We start from the raw sequence: 18,010 nt of genomic DNA on the forward strand, positions 1-18,010 counted from the left end.
CACTTCATGAGAAGAATGAAATAACAACTACAAGAGCCACCTTTGGATGTCTGCTGTTCTTATCTAAAATGTAGTACTTTCCATAACAGCTAGGAAACCTTTGAGGAAAGCAAACAGACATTTAGTATTGTAATTCAAATGTCAGTAAAACCCCACGCAGCAACATACCTTAACCCTTTTGATAAAAAAAATCTGTATTTATAGCCTGGTGATATGGATTTTCTCTCAAAAGAAACTATAACACTGTTGTAATTAATGCCAATTAGTAAAGGGGCCCTATCATGCTCATTGTCAGGTTCATATTAGTATTTAGTGTCTCTACTGGGACATGTCTCCATGCTTTAATGTTCAAAAAGCTCTTTCTTTTTCTCATACTGCCTGTGCTGCAGCACCTCTTTTCACCCTCTGTCTGAAACCAGACTTTTGTGATTAGTCAACCATTTAGAGATGTCCTGCCCCTTAGCATAATGTACTGGAGCGCTAGCCAATAGAATCGCGAGTGTTACATAGTGTGGTCACTATGTTACGGAACAAAGGAGTCCAATGGAGGCGTTTCAGGCAGAGTGTGTGGGAGAGAAACTCCCTCTGAAGGGAAAACAGGGATTAGTTTCTTTGCAGAACATTTACATGCACAAAAACCTAGAGAAACACACTGAAGGAAAAATCCAAAAAGCATGATAGGGTTTCTTTAAAGAAAGCCACTTTTTGCACATCATTTGTTCAGTAGAATTAACTTCAATATGTGTGGCATAATACTTTGGAAAGACCAAAACGTGTGTGCTATTGTAACATTTAAAAATATAGTGTAGTTAAAGAACAGGAGCTTTCCTCACAAAATGCTCCTTACAATTACACAGGGTCAAAACATTATTAACTTTTGTTGAGCTTTGATTTTTGTTAAAACACACAATCCTTCACAATATCTTTAGATACCAGGTTGAAAACTGTATGTATCTTAGCAAGTGTGAGCAATCTAGAACATGTCATATGGCCTGAACGATGTTGAATGTTGCTTTGGTTTCGGCTAGGTTCTGCAAATAATGGTGTAAGCAATCAAACAACTGGTAGGTACACTAAGCCACACAGGCATCACACACACAGTAGACATTGGACAAGTCAGAAAACATAACAACATCTTGCTATTCTAAAACCTTCCTCGCTCTCTAGAGAAAAGCTCTATTGCATACTGTAAAAAGGTAAAGAACCAGTGTTTTGACGAATACTGAAAAACATGTTCTATATTATTTGCACATAAATAAATCTGCTCATTTGACTTCTGTTATGTTTAGTATTGACATGGTTTTTCTTTCTTTCACTGGTACAGAAAATATACTTTTATGAACGGCTGTTGCCATAGAGTTGTGACCCTGTGGTTAAAGTCTTCTTGTTGCCTGTGCTGGCCAGGGAAACATTACTGTTCAGCAGCCTGGTCTAGGATATGCCATTTCACTTTTGCCAACCCCCACTGGACAATGTTCAAATTTGACTGTGTGGCACAAGCATGACTCAACCTATAAACTAAACAGCAACACATCGGCAAGGTGTTTGTACTAGGTCCTACACATAAGAACATCTGCAAAGGGGCCCAGGAGGTTCTTGTTGAAGATACACCTGACCCACACCAGGTAGGTGGTGAAAGGCTTGATGTTCTCTGAAAATGTGTAGTTCTGCTGCGGAAGGATGTAAGGCATGTAGGTGTTCTCTCCCTGCTCCTGGATCCACACCTCGTACTTCAACTCTCTCACTTTCAGGTATTTCAGATTCCACGGGATCTGCCAGGAGACTGTGAGTTTAGCCTCATTAGTGGTTTGTACCGAGGTCTGACACTGGGGTTCTCTGACCCGGCCCGGATGAACTGTGCTGGCCGGTTTGGATCTTCTCACACTGGGCTTCGTCTTCATTCCCTCTTTAAGGACTTCCAAGAAGGAAGGGATGTCCACCAAGGTGTCCTGGTAGATCCGGAAGAGCCACTCCGGGTTGCGACAGCACAGGTGCCTGGGCACATCTTTGCTCGCCAGGATTCGCTCTTGCTCCTCCTTCTCCAAGTGAGTAATGCCCCCTTGATCCCAAGGTTTATCTGGGTGGGTGATGGTGTTCTCCTCCTTGGTGTTCCTCCAAGAGACATAGTGAAGATCCATGCCTGGAAGGGTGGCAAGGGTTTTATATGGGGTGTACTGTTCAGGGTTAACAGCAAAAGGGAACAACTCCACCACAACAGCTCCTCTAGGGAGGAAGAGTGAGGTGATTAGCTGAGCTCCATGCATACTGATTAACATTGAAGCCCCACTGATCACCTGGACGGTACTGGGGAAGGACTGTTCATCTAGGGATACTGTGACCACTCTCATCTGGAACTCCTGGGCCAGCGCCATGATCAGCTCCGCCTCGTTCAGTATCAGTCGTGTTGTTGAACGACTAAACAGTACAATGTATTCATCCTTTCTCCCTTTCTCATCTTCAGAACTCCCTCCATCTTTTTCCATTTCCTCTACCCTTGTGATGTTCATTTTGTCCATCAGAACCCTCGCGAACTGCCGGATCTCATTTCCTGACACCAACATGTTGGCTTTGGGCCCCTGCGGCTGAACAAACCCGTACTGGTACCAGGTGGTCATCTTGGACAAGCCCACGTAGGATTTAGTGAAACACATGAGCTTGCCAAAGTTCTTGAGCTGTTCTTTGAGCAGTGGCTGCTTGCTGCTTAGAAGTCGGTAGAGGTCAAAGTGCGGGCCTTCACCCCAGCCTTCCATAAAAACCAAACGCGCCTCATCATCTAAGTCTGAGTACTGCATCATAGTGTAGAAGGCAGGGATCAGGTCATCGTGAAACACATGCATTAGGTTATCTGGATTGAATCTGTTTAAAATAAGTGTCACATCCGGTACGAACACCGGTTTAGGCATAAACTTTAAAGCAGCAGCTGGGAGCTCTAAGAAGTTGAAGTACTGGGTGTTGTGATCCTCCACTGAGGACAAGTCCAGAAGGGCCGGCTGGAAGCGCCTGGAGCCCAGGTTTGGCAACATGACAGAGGAATTGGAGTGGAAGAACACAAACTCCTCCGCCTCAGAGCAGTAGCAGAGGTAGTCAAAGCGGCAGATGCGGTCGGTGTGCATCTTTCCGGTGCAGACCATGCGGGTGCCGTGTTCCTGAAGAGCCTGAAGGGCAACATGGTAGTCGATGTGGGCCTGCGAGACCTCCTGGGACTGCTGGGTCATGTGCAGCTCTTCCTCAAGCAGGGCGGCGTGCTCACTCAGCTTGGAATACTTCCAAAGAAGAGCTGCGACTACAGAGACCAGCAACCCGTTAAGGAGTGCACCAATGCTCATCTTGCAGCCTGCCACTGAAGCCCGCATCACTGCTGCTGCACACCCACCTCACCACTCCAACTGGCCCCGGACCTCAGAGGGAAGTGACGAGACATCCGCCAACAGACGACAACTTAGGAAAGGAAGAAAAGAAGGCAGAAGACGGTGGAGCAGGGGTTAACCATTGGGGAAAAATGATAGTATAGGTGAGGAGAAAGCTAGGAAGGAAAAATAAGAAAGAACGTAAAGTTAGGATTAACATTCATAAAGTCAAACAACAATTCATGATTAATGAAAATAATCACGTGATTATCAGTGCAGGAGAAACAAAATATTTAAATAATAAACAATAGCAAGCCAATGATGCTGCAGTGCTCTTTATGTAAGCGACACCCCATAGTGATTTATGAGAGCAGATTTCCGCCCACGACTTAGGGAATAGAGGTTGTTAGCTTTGGCAGACAAATTAGACAGTTTCCTAACCTTACCCTGTCACCCTTCCTGAAAATGTCATGACCAGTTGCGAGGAGGCACAGAGAGAAGAACCAGAGTATTTCTCTACTCATCTGCATACTGAGAGAACAAGTGAGTCATTGAGGGACACTAAATCAGACCAAGAGTTAACGGAGAGCAGCTGCCTGCAAACCCAGGGCAACTAGCATGCTACAAACCCATCTGATGGCTAGCTGTTAACTTATTAGTATTCATTTATTACTTACTTTATGCTATTCCCACAGACATGCCAATCAACTGCTTTCCATCTCTCTGGGGTCACTTTCCAACTCTTAGGGCTCTGACTTTTTCCTTTTACTCACCTTTATTGTGTACATTTTTTAGAATGTGTGGGAGAGAAACTCCCTCTGGAGGGAACTTTTCGATGTTTGCCTTTGCAGACCATTTACATGCACAAAAACGTATTGAATACAGGGGGAAAACCCCAAAACATACTAGGGCCTCTTAGTCTTTAATCATTTATTTTAGCATCCTTTTCTTTTTACATCATAAGATAGGCTTTTATTGATCCCGGTAGGGAAGTACACGTGTTATAGCAGCAACAGAATAAGAGGGAAACAAAGAGAACACATGAGAATACACAATACCATAACAAGAATAATGTCATACTGGGATTATGGATTCAAACTCTTGTATGTGTAAACCTACTTGGCAACAAACCACACTCTGATATCTGATGTTGCTTAGTTGTCAAGTTCTCTCCATTTCTCTTTCCTCTGCTGTGTTTTTTTTGCATGCTGCTTTTGTTCTGCAGGAGCAGAGCAGAATCCCTGGACTATTTTTAACATCCCAACAAGTACAATATGTCACAAGCAACAGGATCACTCTCTGTGAAGACACTCAGGTGCCTCAGTGAATGCACATGGGCATGCACACATTAAATGCACATATTTATTTGTGGCGGGTCGCCACAAATAAATATCGTCTGCCACAAATGGATCTCATAAAAAACAAAACAATAATTATTATTATTATTTTTCTTTTTTTGGTGGTGGTGAGGTGGGCTGATGATCGGAAGGTTGCGAGTTCAAATCCCGCCTGGAACACCACTACTAGTGTGCCCTTGAGTAAGGCCCTCAGTTACTCCAGGGAGAATGTCCCTGTAATTGGTCATTGTAAGTTGCTTTGGAATAAGGCGTCTGCTAAATGCCTAAATTATAAATTATATTTTTGGGAGAATAAACCCCACAGATCCTCAACTCCGGTGTGTCACTCATTAACAACGCAACACAGAGCAACAAGAACGTTGTCTGCTACAGTAGCCATGATCTTGCATGTGTTTTGTTGTGGGCCACCCGAATAGGTTAAGGGGCCTTTGGCTTTTCTTGCCGGGTGAATCAAATTCTGTGGGAAACACTGATGCAGCACTACTCGGCTGCTGCAGAGAACAAAGGACAATGTCACACTGAAAAGACACAAAATACAGCTTAAAATACATGAAGAGCTGTCAAGAGATGCCCACACCAAGGGCAACTGGAAACAGAACAATACGAGCATCGACTTAGAAAAGTTCAAAATGACGATGCTGCTCAGTTTCGGGCTGACCAGAGCACATTCATCTTTACAAGCAGGTAGTCTTGAGGATCTGTATCATCTATTGTCAAAGCAGCTGCAAGACAGCAAATATAACCGTCTACAACTGAGCCGCGAGCTGTTCAGAAACGCTTCACTGAGCACTCACTGACACCGCTCTCTGTAGTTATTTAAAGTGACCTTGCAGACAGGGAGCTTTGTATTTCATCAGCAGCGTGAAGTAGCGAGCCAAGACACAGCCCAAGAAGAGAAATGGTCAGAGCAGTTCCAAATACAGCATAAAAACATGTTCACTATGTTGACTTTCAGAGCAATGTCAACACTGGGTAATGGTCTCATATCCATATTATATTGTGTGCGCTCTTAAGTACTCGTGTCTAGATGTCTCCAGTGTAACAATTCCATCCTTTGTCATCATCAAATAATGATGGACACAATCTGAAGGCCATCTGTAATTTTGAAGGATTAGAACACCAACAGAGGTGATCTTTCTTGACTTTAACTAATTCAGTTCAGCCGTCAGAGCACCATTAAATGGCCCAAGGCATCGGTACTACTACTGGCTGAGAGATTTGCAATCGCTAAATCCTATTTCATGTACACATTTACTGACATATGCTGTCTGAGCTTGCTCATTGGCTCTCCACTCGGAACTGAATGTATCAGTCACTTGTAATAGCAGCTGTTGTTGACAATGAAGAGTTAATAAGTGACCCTCCTTACAGACTGGTGTTTGATCTAATAATGTTATTACTCCACATAGTCCTTTAAAATAAAATTAGTTAATACAAATGTTGCCAACATGTGTGATAAACGTTTTTTCACAAAGCTCCTATATAGAAAATGTTTTTTGGGTCAGTGTTTACCTTATAGATTAATTGTGATTGAGATCCCTAATTTCCATCTTGTAAATATTTAATTGACTTCCCCTACTAAACACAAAATGTCTATAAACATAGACATGTCTGCGTGGTCCCACGTCCCTAAAACAAGAGGTGGACAGGGACAGATACTGGCATTAATGTCACACAAATCCTGAACACTACGGATAGATATTAGTATGATTACACAATTACACTGTAGCTGCTTGAGCTAACGTTAGCTTAACATCCTGACAAGACGAGCTGCTTCAGAATCTCTGAGCTTTTCACAGGTAATAGGCCTAAAACAAGGTTATTATGAGTTTCAATTAGAAACGGAAGATGAAAAAGAAAATCTTCACTAAAATGTTCTTTAATGAACAAAAATAAAAGTGAAACTTGGCCACTGACACATGTTATAATTAATTTGACACACTTGTCAGTTCAGTGAGGTATGAGGAGGTTCATTGATAACCACTATGAATTACCAGAACATAGTAACTGTCAAATGTACGGGTACATCTGAACAGAAAGAAGAAACTTGAATCCTTAGACCAAAAGCTTGAAACCATCATTACTTTCAAATATCACTCTAAATAATAATTCATATCAGATAGATCCTTCAACAACTTACATGAATTTTGAAAATGGAGAAACAGCAGCTTTTGGCTAGTCCCTAAACTAGATTTAAAGGTAAAGTGCAAACTCGTATTTTCCTGCACAGAGCTACCTGTCAGTTTTGTGAAAAGCAAAGAATGGCTTTCAATCAGAGCAGAAATGCAGTTAAAAGAGACAGAATAATGGGGAGGGCTACGAGTCTGCAAACCAAGACCCTGAAGAACGTCTCCTCTCACACAGAGGAAAGGGAAGGGAAAACTAAAAATAATGTACTAAAGAAATGTGATGTCTGTGATGAGGTTACAGCAAATACTTTTTAAAGTGAGCCGGTGCAGCTAATAAATATGCTGAATCCTGCGTATCAGAAACAGCCAGATACAGATGCAAATCAGCTTATGCATGTTCAAATCGCTTTTAAATGTTGGGGTCAACGACTACATTTGAATGAAGAGGCAATATTTGCTGAATATATTGTACTTTTAGAATATTGCATTGTGTTTTCCATAACTCTTCTTGTATTATTCAGAGAGCCTTCAGAACACATGAAATAGCTTCAGGTCTTGGAGTTGATGGACCATAAATACCACACAGGCAGCGTTGTGTTATTTTCATTTTCACAGCACACACTGAAAGACTTTCAGATGTGCGCTGAACATGACATGTTACTGATGTAATATACACGAAGGACTCAGATGCATTGTTTACAGCCAAGATCACAGAACACATAGGAAGTGCTATTATGAAATTGATGATCAGAAAATCACACTAAAGAATATGATCTTTTCTCAAAAAATATTATATTCATAATGTTTGCCTCCAATCAACACTAGATAGCTTTAACAGCTATACTGTAGCCCCAAAACACATTGTAAGATAGATAGATAGATAGAAACCCATCTAAAATATAAAGGCTGACTGAACACAGATTCTTCTGATCTGAGATGTATAAACTCATTCATTCTCTTAACCATTCATTTATTAAGTACATTTTTATATTATATACATAGGTTTTGATATTAACCGCAGAAGTCAAAGCAAATATACATGTATTACATAATGAATGTGTTAGCATATGCTAAACTATAACTGAACGTGCTCTGGAAGCTTCACAGCTGGAAAGGCAGAGCCCCGGCAAAAAGCAGACACACACACATAAGCGCGCACACACACACACACACATACACACACAGGTTACACAGGTCCTTACCTCGGGCTATGCTGCAGAGACACACACAGATAGAGTGTCAGGAGACAGCAGCGTGTCCCCTCACTCGGTGCTCTGTGCTGGTGCTTACAGGCTCCTGAAGCTTCTGAGCTAGCCTACTGAAGCTACTGAGGCTATTGAAGCTAGCCTACTGAAGCTAGCTGTCACAGAGAGAGGCAGCAGATGCCTGGATACTGCCGAGAAAATCCCGCGGTCAGGTCTCGCGATGACACTCCGAGGGTGCCACTGATAATGCATGTTGTGCATATTCATCATGAAAAAGAAACGTAGCAATACCACACTACAGTTGTATGTAGCCTAAGAAAACGTGTTTCTTTCATCAGCTAAAGCGGGTTGTGTGTTCTGAAGACGTTTATTTAAGTACTCTTAAATGCAGAGATCAATCAATTAATCAAATGATGTGACTAAAATGTGTGACTAGACTGTTATAAATCCATCTATGATCTACCGTTTGCAATACATTGAGGGCCAAGTTCAAATAAAAATATATTGAAAAATATATACTAATCATGTTATGCAAAAATTGATTAAGGAAAAACAGCTTTTGTGAGAAATACATTGAGAAACATGTCTTATTCCTCTCACTAGATGTCACTAGACGCTTTTTTTGGGGGAAACCAAGCTGGCTACACAGTCCTTCAATTATCACTTGCACACAAATGTATGGTATGTAGGCCTAGAAATTGCGGAATAAAACCAAAATACTTAAGGAGGGTTTTCACATCACCTGCTTCAATAATAGGGTATTTGGGCGAAGTATTACACGTATTGCTTATCTCAAAACACACTAATGCAAAACTGACTTTCATTAATGCAACAAACCATTACTTTTTTAATTAGATACAAATTCTACCGTAAATAATGTGTTGTTGAGTAAATATGGAATGATGTTTTCAGCAACCGTTTTTCTTTTACGTCAGAGCAGAATGCGGTTGGCGATGCTCTCGTGTTGCTTTCCAGTGTTCCTTGTAAGGACCTGACTCTAAATGTCTACAATTTGTCCCGCCAGAAAACGCTTTTCATTAACAATTAGAAGACACATATTTTCTCTCGCTTTAGTTTTTTCTGAAAAATCCCAATTTATGGTAGGTTGAATGGCAACATTGTAAAGGTTTATTATGATTTAATTCATCTATTTGACATATGTGATGCCCATATCTTCAACAATGGAAATCATTTGTATTGGTCCACAGTTTGACGGTTGCAAAAATGTCGACACTGTTTTTAGCCCGTGAAGGCATCATCACAGCCCCAGTCGGCTGGAAGGATACACGGATCAGGCTGCCGCTGCCAGCTATGCAATACCTCCTTTTACACATGAACCCTGGGCATAGGCACCTTCTGAGTGCCACGGTCAACGCCTCGTATTCTCTCATGATTTGCGACAAGCTTCTGTAGAGAGCTCCCAAAGGACCCAGGATACCCTGTAGAGACCGGACCAGGGGCTTTATGTTTACCGAAGCAAAGCTGGAGAGGTGAGCTGAGCGAGTAACTTTAGCTTGCTACATGCTAGGTAATCCGGATAGCTGTGTGATACCTGTGTACCTGTGTGGCCAGCGCCTTGTTTCACAGCTAGCTAAACATGTTTGTGTATACATTAGTGTGGCTTTGTAATGAATAATGGCAACCTTCTAACGTTAAAGAGCGAAAACAGTTAACGTTAGTCACACAGTGAGCTAACATTAATCAATCAATGGACAACGAGCTAGCCCATGTAACGTCAGGCTAATGTGTGCTACCGCCGGTCGGGGCCCGTCATGCAGCTGACTTCTGCCAACGGTAGTCTGTGAAACTCCGCTCGAAACAAGTAGCTTCCTGTGCATTGGACAACTGGAAGCCTTATGTAGTTAAGACAAGTTTGACGTGGTTCATTGTAGCAGCACGATACAGCAGGCAGGATAAATGAGCTAACGTTAGTGTGGCAGCCATTCTGTGAAAACATGACAGATGCATATGATCACAATAACATTATTCTGCTCAGTGTAAAGGAGGGTCTGCTGCATTCATATTATAATTGAAATCTTTCAGTGTGCTGAACATTTCCATTTGGACGACTTTTCAGTTTAATTGCCTGCTTTGCCTATATGTATGTAGTCATTGTTTATTGAAACTGTTGTCATTTCATTTCATTAAGGCAGCTGGAGCCATGGGTTTTTCCCTCCACCTTTGATGAACTGAACTAAGCTGGACCCAAACAACTCAGCCACAGGGGGGACTCTCCTCTCCCCATCGCCCTCTCCAGCTATGGCAGGCTTCAAGCGGGGCTACGATGGCAAGATTGCTGGGCTATATGACCTGGACAAGACGCTGGGCCGTGGCCACTTTGCCGTGGTCAAGCTGGCACGCCACGTCTTCACTGGGGAGAAAGTGGCGGTGAAGGTGATCGACAAGACTAAGCTAGACACCGTTGCTACAGGCCACCTCTTCCAGGAGGTCCGCTGCATGAAGCTGGTCCAGCACCCCAACATTGTGCGCCTGTATGAAGTTATAGATACTCAGACTAAGCTTTACCTCATCTTGGAGCTAGGGGATGGTGGGGATATGTTTGACTACATCATGAAACATGAGGAGGGTCTGAATGAAGAGCTTGCTAAGAAATATTTTGCCCAGATTGTCCATGCTATCTCCTACTGCCATCGGCTGCACGTGGTGCACAGGGATCTTAAGCCAGAGAATGTGGTGTTCTTTGAGAAACAAGGGCTCGTCAAGCTCACCGACTTTGGATTCAGCAACAAGTTTCAACCGGGGAAGAAGCTGACGACCAGTTGTGGATCTCTGGCATACTCCGCCCCGGAAATACTGCTGGGTGATGAGTATGATGCTCCAGCCGTAGGTATGCAAAACATGTAGGCTGATGAATGATGCAAAAGTGAAGTGAGTGTTATTTAGAAAATAGATAGGATGCAGTACTACCAGATTGTATTCTTGAAGGGGCTATATTATGCTTATTTTCAGGTTCATATTTGTATTTTGCTACTTTAATGTTGAAAAAGCTCTTCATTTTTCTCATACTGCCTGTGCTGCAGCACCTCTTTTCACCCTCTGTCTGAAACCAGAGCCCAGTCTGCTCTGATTGGTTAGCTGGCCGGCTCTGTTTAGAGATGTCCCACCCCTAGCCTACCACGTTACTTAGTGATGTCTTTGTGTTAGGAAAGTAAACAGAGAGGTCCAATCCAAGTGTTTCGATTCAGTCTGTGGGGGAGAAACTCCCTCTGGAGGGACCTTTGGATTTGAGTCTTTGCAGACCATTTACATGCATGAAAACCTACGGTACATAACACACCAGGAAAAAAGAAACCCCCCAAAAAGCACAATAGGGCCTCTTTAACTAGTCCTTTGTGTCAGCCCATTTCGTAGTGTGGCCACTTTATGCTTTCGCACAGAGACAGTTGTGGTTGTTTTTGATCTTTAATGATTCAGAGTTGATTTAAAGTCCGATGGAGCAGAATTGTTACACATGGCACTAACATCATGTCACTGTGTTAAGAAGCAGGCTTTTGGCATTATCAAAGTCATCTTAAAGCCAGCTTCAGCACAGTGGAGTAATTAGGTTAGCACCTGTTTGACACATTTTTGTGTGCTAGTTTGCTTCCAGGGCCTGACCACTTATTCTGTTGGCCAAGCTTTGCTTTGTGTTTTGATTGCCTACACGTCAAACAGCAATCCATCACATGCCAGACCCCTGTACAACAGCATATGAGTTGGACTTGTTTTAAAGATCAAGCTGTGGAAAGCTTTATGATGCTAACAGCCATTGACGCTGGTCATTTTGCAGGCGGCCAGTGGCCATGTACTACCAGGTCAGCTCTTTTAGCACTGATGTTTTATGGGTGTCCCATTGCTCTAAATTAACTGGCTCATTGATTTTCTCTGGGGTTTGACAGAGTGCAGACAAACAGATTGTGTGTCCTTCCATACTGATATGATATCTATCATATTGGTAGCTTAACTGATGGCATAACATGAGACCAAGGTCCAGGTCTTGAATGGGATTGTGAGGTGTGCTGAGTTAAGCTTGTTTTTTCGGGCCCGTGTGGTTGTTCATGTGGTGTTAATGCTGCACCAATATATGTCTGAGTAGTAGTGATATGATTGTTTATGCGCAGAGAAAAAACGCCATCAGCTTTACCTCACCCTAGACTAGAGCTAAATGATGGAGGGAATGTCAAGAAACATGAAGAGGGGGTGAATTAGGAGGCGTGTGGCGCAGTGGATAGTGCGTTGGTGTTGGGATCAGGGGGACACAGGTTAAAACCCCACTGCATTCAGCATGTCGTTGTGTCCCTGGGCAAGACACTTCACCCCAAAATGGCTCCTGTGGTGATTGTCCACAGTATTGAGTTAGTCGCTTTGGATAAAAGCATCTAACAAGTGACATGTCATGTCATGTAAAATGAACTGCTGGATGATGGGTTTTGTTGCAGCTGCAGGTTCTCTTCCAGAAGTGTCTTATTGTATTGACCTGTAGCACGAGCTGTGACATGAAGCAATAGATTTTTCATTGATATCATATATTTTTTATGTATTTAAATAACTGGTTCCCATTTTGGGAAAAAGGCAGGTTTTTCTCCGGTGAATTACAAACTTACATTCATAAAATTAGGATATTTAATGGAAACTGTAAGTGTTCACACACACAAAGAAAAACTGTGTTGTGCAATCCCCCAAACCCTTTATCACACAAGCTAGCCTTTAATTGAAATATTTGGAATATAGATATATTTCTTATTTCAGTTGTGTTATATGTGATATAACATAGCGATTTTATAATGAAAAATCTGCAGGGTCTATATTGTGAAAAACATGATAAGTTATGTAGCTGTGTGATAAGGCTTCTATGTATTTGTAGTGGACCACCATCTGCACGGGTTGTGCTAAGAGGCATCTACCACCCTGCACTCAGTGTTATTGATGGTCTCTGTCTGCAGCTCTCTATACTCATATGGAGCTGAGAATAGGGCTGTTTTTGACCAAAGCTTTTTCACCAGCAGTTGTCTGTTCTAGTGATCTGTCAAGTAGGCATGGCAATTTTTGATATATTATGACTATTATTTTTTTCAGCTTCAGGGCTGAGGAAAATCATTATTAGAAGCGCAGGGACTGAATCTTAATTTGTGCCAGAACAAGCAGCAAAAACTCATTTATTTTTCTCAACACAGTATAGCATAAATGACATCATCACACACAACTAATGAATGTGTAACATACAACAAAATAACTAAACAATCATTTGAAAAAGGTTTATTTTTTAAATGCTGGTGAGCTTAGGGGAGCGTTCTCATTTATTTCTATCATGCCAGTGGCCTCCCATCCACCATTGTCTGGTCCTCCAAGTCCATCTTCATTTCACTGCTCCCGTCTTCTGCCTTCTCTTCTTCACCAGTCATCATTGATACCTACTGCTGCTTTTCTTTCTTCCTTTGAGGAGAGACTACTTCCGTGCTTCAGATCAGAAGTGATGTTTCAGGTTGACATATGAAAGGCCCTGTTGTGCCTGCCGAGTTTTGCATTTCATCTTCTTGGGGTTTTCTTTACACAATCCCACACTTTGGATTTCCTGCCCGACCTAATAAGTTTGAGGGGTTTTCCAGCTGACGCGACAAAGCTCAGACTGATAGACTAATCAACATTGCTCGACTAAGACTTTTTAAATTGACAAACGTTAGATTAAATTAAGAGGCAGCTCTAGCTGAGCAAGACTTTAGTGGGCCAAACACTTTGCTCTCTGCCAGGGAGCTGTCCTGAATGTGATGTGCTTTGGCGCTGCTTGTAATTGCAGCGGTGCTACTTTTGGTTGTGCTGTGCAGCAGTTGTTGGTTTGAGAGCGCTCTCTGGTAATGTGTGGTGTGTGCATTACGGAGCAGTTTAGTGACGTTTTGCACATGCTCTTGTGGGCTTTGTGATGTTGTGGCCAGAGCCATTAGGTGCTGTGAGGTAAATGAGATGCCTCATGTTTGCATATTTGCAGCCCAGGCCCTTTTTGTCTGCCAGCCTTAAAACAGATATAATCATATAACAGGTCTGTCTGCATTATATAAGTCACAGTGGTGACAGGATAACCTTCAATGCAGTCTGTGAACATTAGTAGTTTGATCACTGAAAGTTATCAAATAGGAACTTTTAGTGCAGACAGCAGGTTGTATCTTGTATTAAGTCGTCGACATGTTATGCTTTAGGCACTCTTTAGCAGATGGAAAGTCCTTGACTTCCTGTTGACATATATCTGTTGATGACTCAAAACGAACATCTTTCCTGTGCGTCCTGCAGAGATGTTTGGCAGCCCTTGGCGTCTGCACTACAGAGCATCAGAAACTCGTCCTTCTCTTAATTGCAGCCCTGCTTTTTGTCACCTGCTGCCAGTAATTGGGAAGAACAGTTAATCCATCTTATTGTGTGGACTGGGCCAGGAGAGGATGGTCGTGAGGCAGGATGCAGCCACTACACAGCTCTGTGTTCCTTTGATTAGAGCCCACTCATCTGTTTTCCTCCAGTGGGCCTTATTGTCTGGTCCATTCTCCTCCACATGCAAAATGTTGTGCATAAGCTTCTAGTTTACGTTATCACTCCTTGTTCACTACACTACACCCTGGTGAGTTCTAAAAACACATTCCCTGTGCGAACAATTCAAACTAAACTCCATAATGTTATTACTTGATGGGAAAACATGTTTCAGTGCTTCAAAGTTGTTTTCAAGCTTGCCTAATGTCCAAAGCACTCATGGGTCATATGGTCAGGGTCAAAACAAGCCTTTTATGTCCCAGCCTTGCTTTTGAGTAAGGAAACAGAAGAGATGGAGTATAATGGTTACCATACTAATCAGAATTCAAAGACTTTATAGACATAGGAAGTGAATGTAAAAAGGTGCGATAAAAGCTAATGAGACACAGCATCTTGGGCAAAGTATCAATGCAGGACGTCCTCAACAGCACAGGGACCCTCTCGGTGCAATTCTTGTCGGCACATTTTAGTGCAAGGCTTTTCTACACTGCTCATACTATGTGTTGCATACCTCAGCATGATAGACTGACTGACTGAAGGCGTGTTCATGGACAAACCGGTCCATCAGGGTTTCACTTATCACACTTATCATCTCTCTGTCCCTCTCAGCCAGTATGGACAGTAGAAACTTCATGTCACTGTCGTCTTCAAAAAAAAAAGGCCTATAATAATGCTCGTTTGACAGTAATTGGCCAATATCTAGCTTTATTTGCTAGGTGACTAATGACTGCATTAGAGCTAGAGCTGGATCATACATACACAATGCATGATTGAGCAACTGTTCATTGGCTTAAACTTTGCAGGCAGTCTAAAAAAGTTTGGACTACAGGAGATAATCTAAATTGAACGTGTCACTAATTAGTTTGACTTCTTTTAACCCATAACCTTTGGCCAAAAATATGTATCATGATCAAATGTTTTGAAAGCACATAAATCCCATGTACATCAGGAGCATTCAGCCCTATGACATCTGTACTTCCTGTATGTAGCGGTGCGCTTCAGTCACACATTCTTGTTCATGTCGAACAACAACGTCTGTGTGTCCATACTAAGCAGACACTTGTATCTCTTGCATTCATTTCAAGCATAAGAAAGCAGTAAATGGCAAGGAGGCACGCTGGCTGAGAGCGCAAATGGTGAGCTGTCAGCAAGTCAAAGCCTGAGACAGACAGACGGAGACAGATGCTACGATCACTCGGTCTCTGTACATGAGTACATGCACTTGATTTCATGATGGTGACAACATTGCTTAACAGGCATTGTAATATTATATTTGAAATATAATATTACAATGACTTGATTGCATTGGAGCATGGTTGCAAACCCAGGGACAGGCAGTTTGCTGTGATGTGTGATCACTTTGTTCATTGCCTGTGTGGGTCCAGGAGCGAGCTCTGCAGTGTGAGACTCATCACTTTGATGCTGGGACAGTGCCAAATAGATTTCAGACTTGAACTGAAAGTTGTAATATGACTCTGGAGGTGCGATCCGCCCTTTTGATTTAACCTCGACAGGGCTGTTTTTCTATTGTTGAGCTTACCAAAAGTAATTTTCAAAAGTTGAAAAGGTACAGTGCAAAATAATAGATGTTATTTTTTGACCGCAGTCATTGCTTTGCAGCCAGTGCACCTCAGATTCATTAACATGGTGGTGGGAAAGGTCTTCATGGTTTGAGGAGATATTACTGTGGTATTGATTGTGATGGGAGAAGCCAGTAATGCCAAAACTCTGAAAATGTGACGTTTCTGGTATCATCAGAATCAGGATTTGAGACTAAGCCTTGCTCTGGTGTGTTGAACTCGGATAGGAGGCAGTAAACTAAACTCTCTTCTCCAATAATGTTACAGGGTAAACTGCTAATCTATATTGAAAGTAGCAGTAACATAGCTGTGTGTAGTGCTGCAGTGTCTACGGTTCATTTGTGGGTGCCTGAGAATCAGAGTACCTTTATTCGTTCCACAGAGGGGACATGCACATTGTTACAGCAAGTAAAGAGTACAAGTGTGTCTAAAGCAACCTATTGATTTTATTTAAGGGAGTTCGCTCCAAAGTGTGCATCATTTCATATCTTAAGCCACTCTCCAGCTTGGAACATCAACCATTTATTTTAGTTTGTCTTATTCAAAAAGATTTGTATTTAAATGCCTTGTATTAAAACTGTCAAATCATATTTAAGATCTGTTTGTGATTTGATATGAATGCAAGTTGCCTCATGTTCTGCATAACAACCTTGGTGCTTGAATACTGCTTGCCAATTGTATTTTCTAGGCTCGGGTAGCTTTTTTCCCCCGCTTAAATGAGTATGTGTCTCTCTCCTATGCTTTATGGTGTACAGGTTATTTTCCACAGATAGAGAATAATGACAAAAGCTCCCATCCTTTTAAGTCCAATTTATTTTGTACTTCTATTCTGTGTAAAGCTGGATCAAATCCTGCTGGATCAAATCCTGCTGGATATTGTGGATTTCGGCGCTCAGTGCTCGCATCTCCATTATACAAGTCAGGATGAAAATATGGGTAACATTGATATGCTACAGTTCCATGGCAATTGAGCAAAGCGAGTCTCCTGATGTGTGACACGCTAGAAAGCGTTTTTAACAAAGCCGGAACTGTAATACCATTTTAAGATGCACGGGCCTTTATCATTTGGGCACTAAAAAAAGCTACAGTTTGAATCCTTCCAAAGAGGAGATCGAGATCTGTTCCAGTTCCTTCCACACGGCCCTCCAGGTTACAGCCACTCTGGCTGCTGTCGTTCCAAGCTGCTCGCTGATTTGTCAGAGCAAATTGTATGAATACAGAGTAGAAGAGGATATGATGCCGAGACAATCCCACAGTCGCTAATTAAAGCATCATGGTGCTGTAATCCAGAGAGGAGGAGAGGATGCTCGGAAGATCAAAGCTATGTGTGTTAGTGTGTTAGGGAAAGGGGTTTGGAAAGGAAAATCAAAGTAGAACCTGGCAGCCTCCACCATTTAAGAGATACTTACAGACTTTGGAGAGGTGGTGAATGATGGGAGTGGAGAAAGAATAATGAAAACAAGTGGTTCAGGTTGACTGCCTGCTGGGGTTGATGAGCCGCTGCAATTTAAATAGCATAAATTAGCCTAGTGGCTACTAGCAGATTTTCCTTACTCATAGCTGTCTGCTACTCTTACCTGGTTTGATTCACTGCATCTCCGGACATCTCCAGAGATGAATTCAGCCCAACTTAGCTGCACTGAAAAGCATACTGTATATTTAAAGGGGAACTACTGGGTCTACAGCTGGAAGCAGACATCGGGTATTTACTAGAGATGATCTGATCACGTGATCGGGGATCGGAGCCAATCACGTGATTTTCAAAAGATCGGAATCGGGCCGATTCCGATCTTTTGAAAATCACGTGATTGGCTCCGATCCCCGATCACGTGATCAGATCATCTCTAGTAAATACCCGATGTCTGCTTCCAGCTGTAG

General features: G+C 42.3%; 2 protein-coding genes across 2 annotated transcripts in view; one reads left to right on the plus strand and one right to left on the minus strand.

The window, feature by feature from the left end:
• Positions 1 to 606: 606 nt before the first annotated feature.
• On the minus strand, positions 607 to 8,230 carry pomgnt2 (protein O-linked mannose N-acetylglucosaminyltransferase 2 (beta 1,4-)). Its single transcript, XM_010782448.1, has 2 exons — positions 8,037 to 8,230; positions 607 to 3,438 (listed from the first exon to the last, which is right to left on the minus strand). Exon 2 carries the CDS (start codon positions 3,351 to 3,353, stop codon positions 1,551 to 1,553), a length of 1,803 nt encoding a protein of 600 aa, XP_010780750.1. The 5' UTR covers positions 3,354 to 3,438; positions 8,037 to 8,230; the 3' UTR covers positions 607 to 1,550.
• A 1,031-nt stretch (positions 8,231 to 9,261) lies between these two features.
• The window catches only part of snrka (SNF related kinase a), a 20,713-nt gene continuing 11,964 nt past the window's right edge, over positions 9,262 to 18,010 (plus strand). The window contains 2 exon segments of the mRNA XM_010782449.1: positions 9,262 to 9,529; positions 10,189 to 10,887. Coding sequence (XP_010780751.1) covers positions 10,299 to 10,887 — 589 coding nt within the window. The 5' untranslated portion in view covers positions 9,262 to 9,529; positions 10,189 to 10,298.

The sequence above is a fragment of the Notothenia coriiceps genome, unplaced genomic scaffold (assembly GCF_000735185.1).
Source record: "Notothenia coriiceps isolate Sejong01 unplaced genomic scaffold, NC01 NC01_scaffold00024667, whole genome shotgun sequence".
Taxonomy (NCBI): Eukaryota; Metazoa; Chordata; class Actinopteri; order Perciformes; family Nototheniidae; genus Notothenia; species Notothenia coriiceps.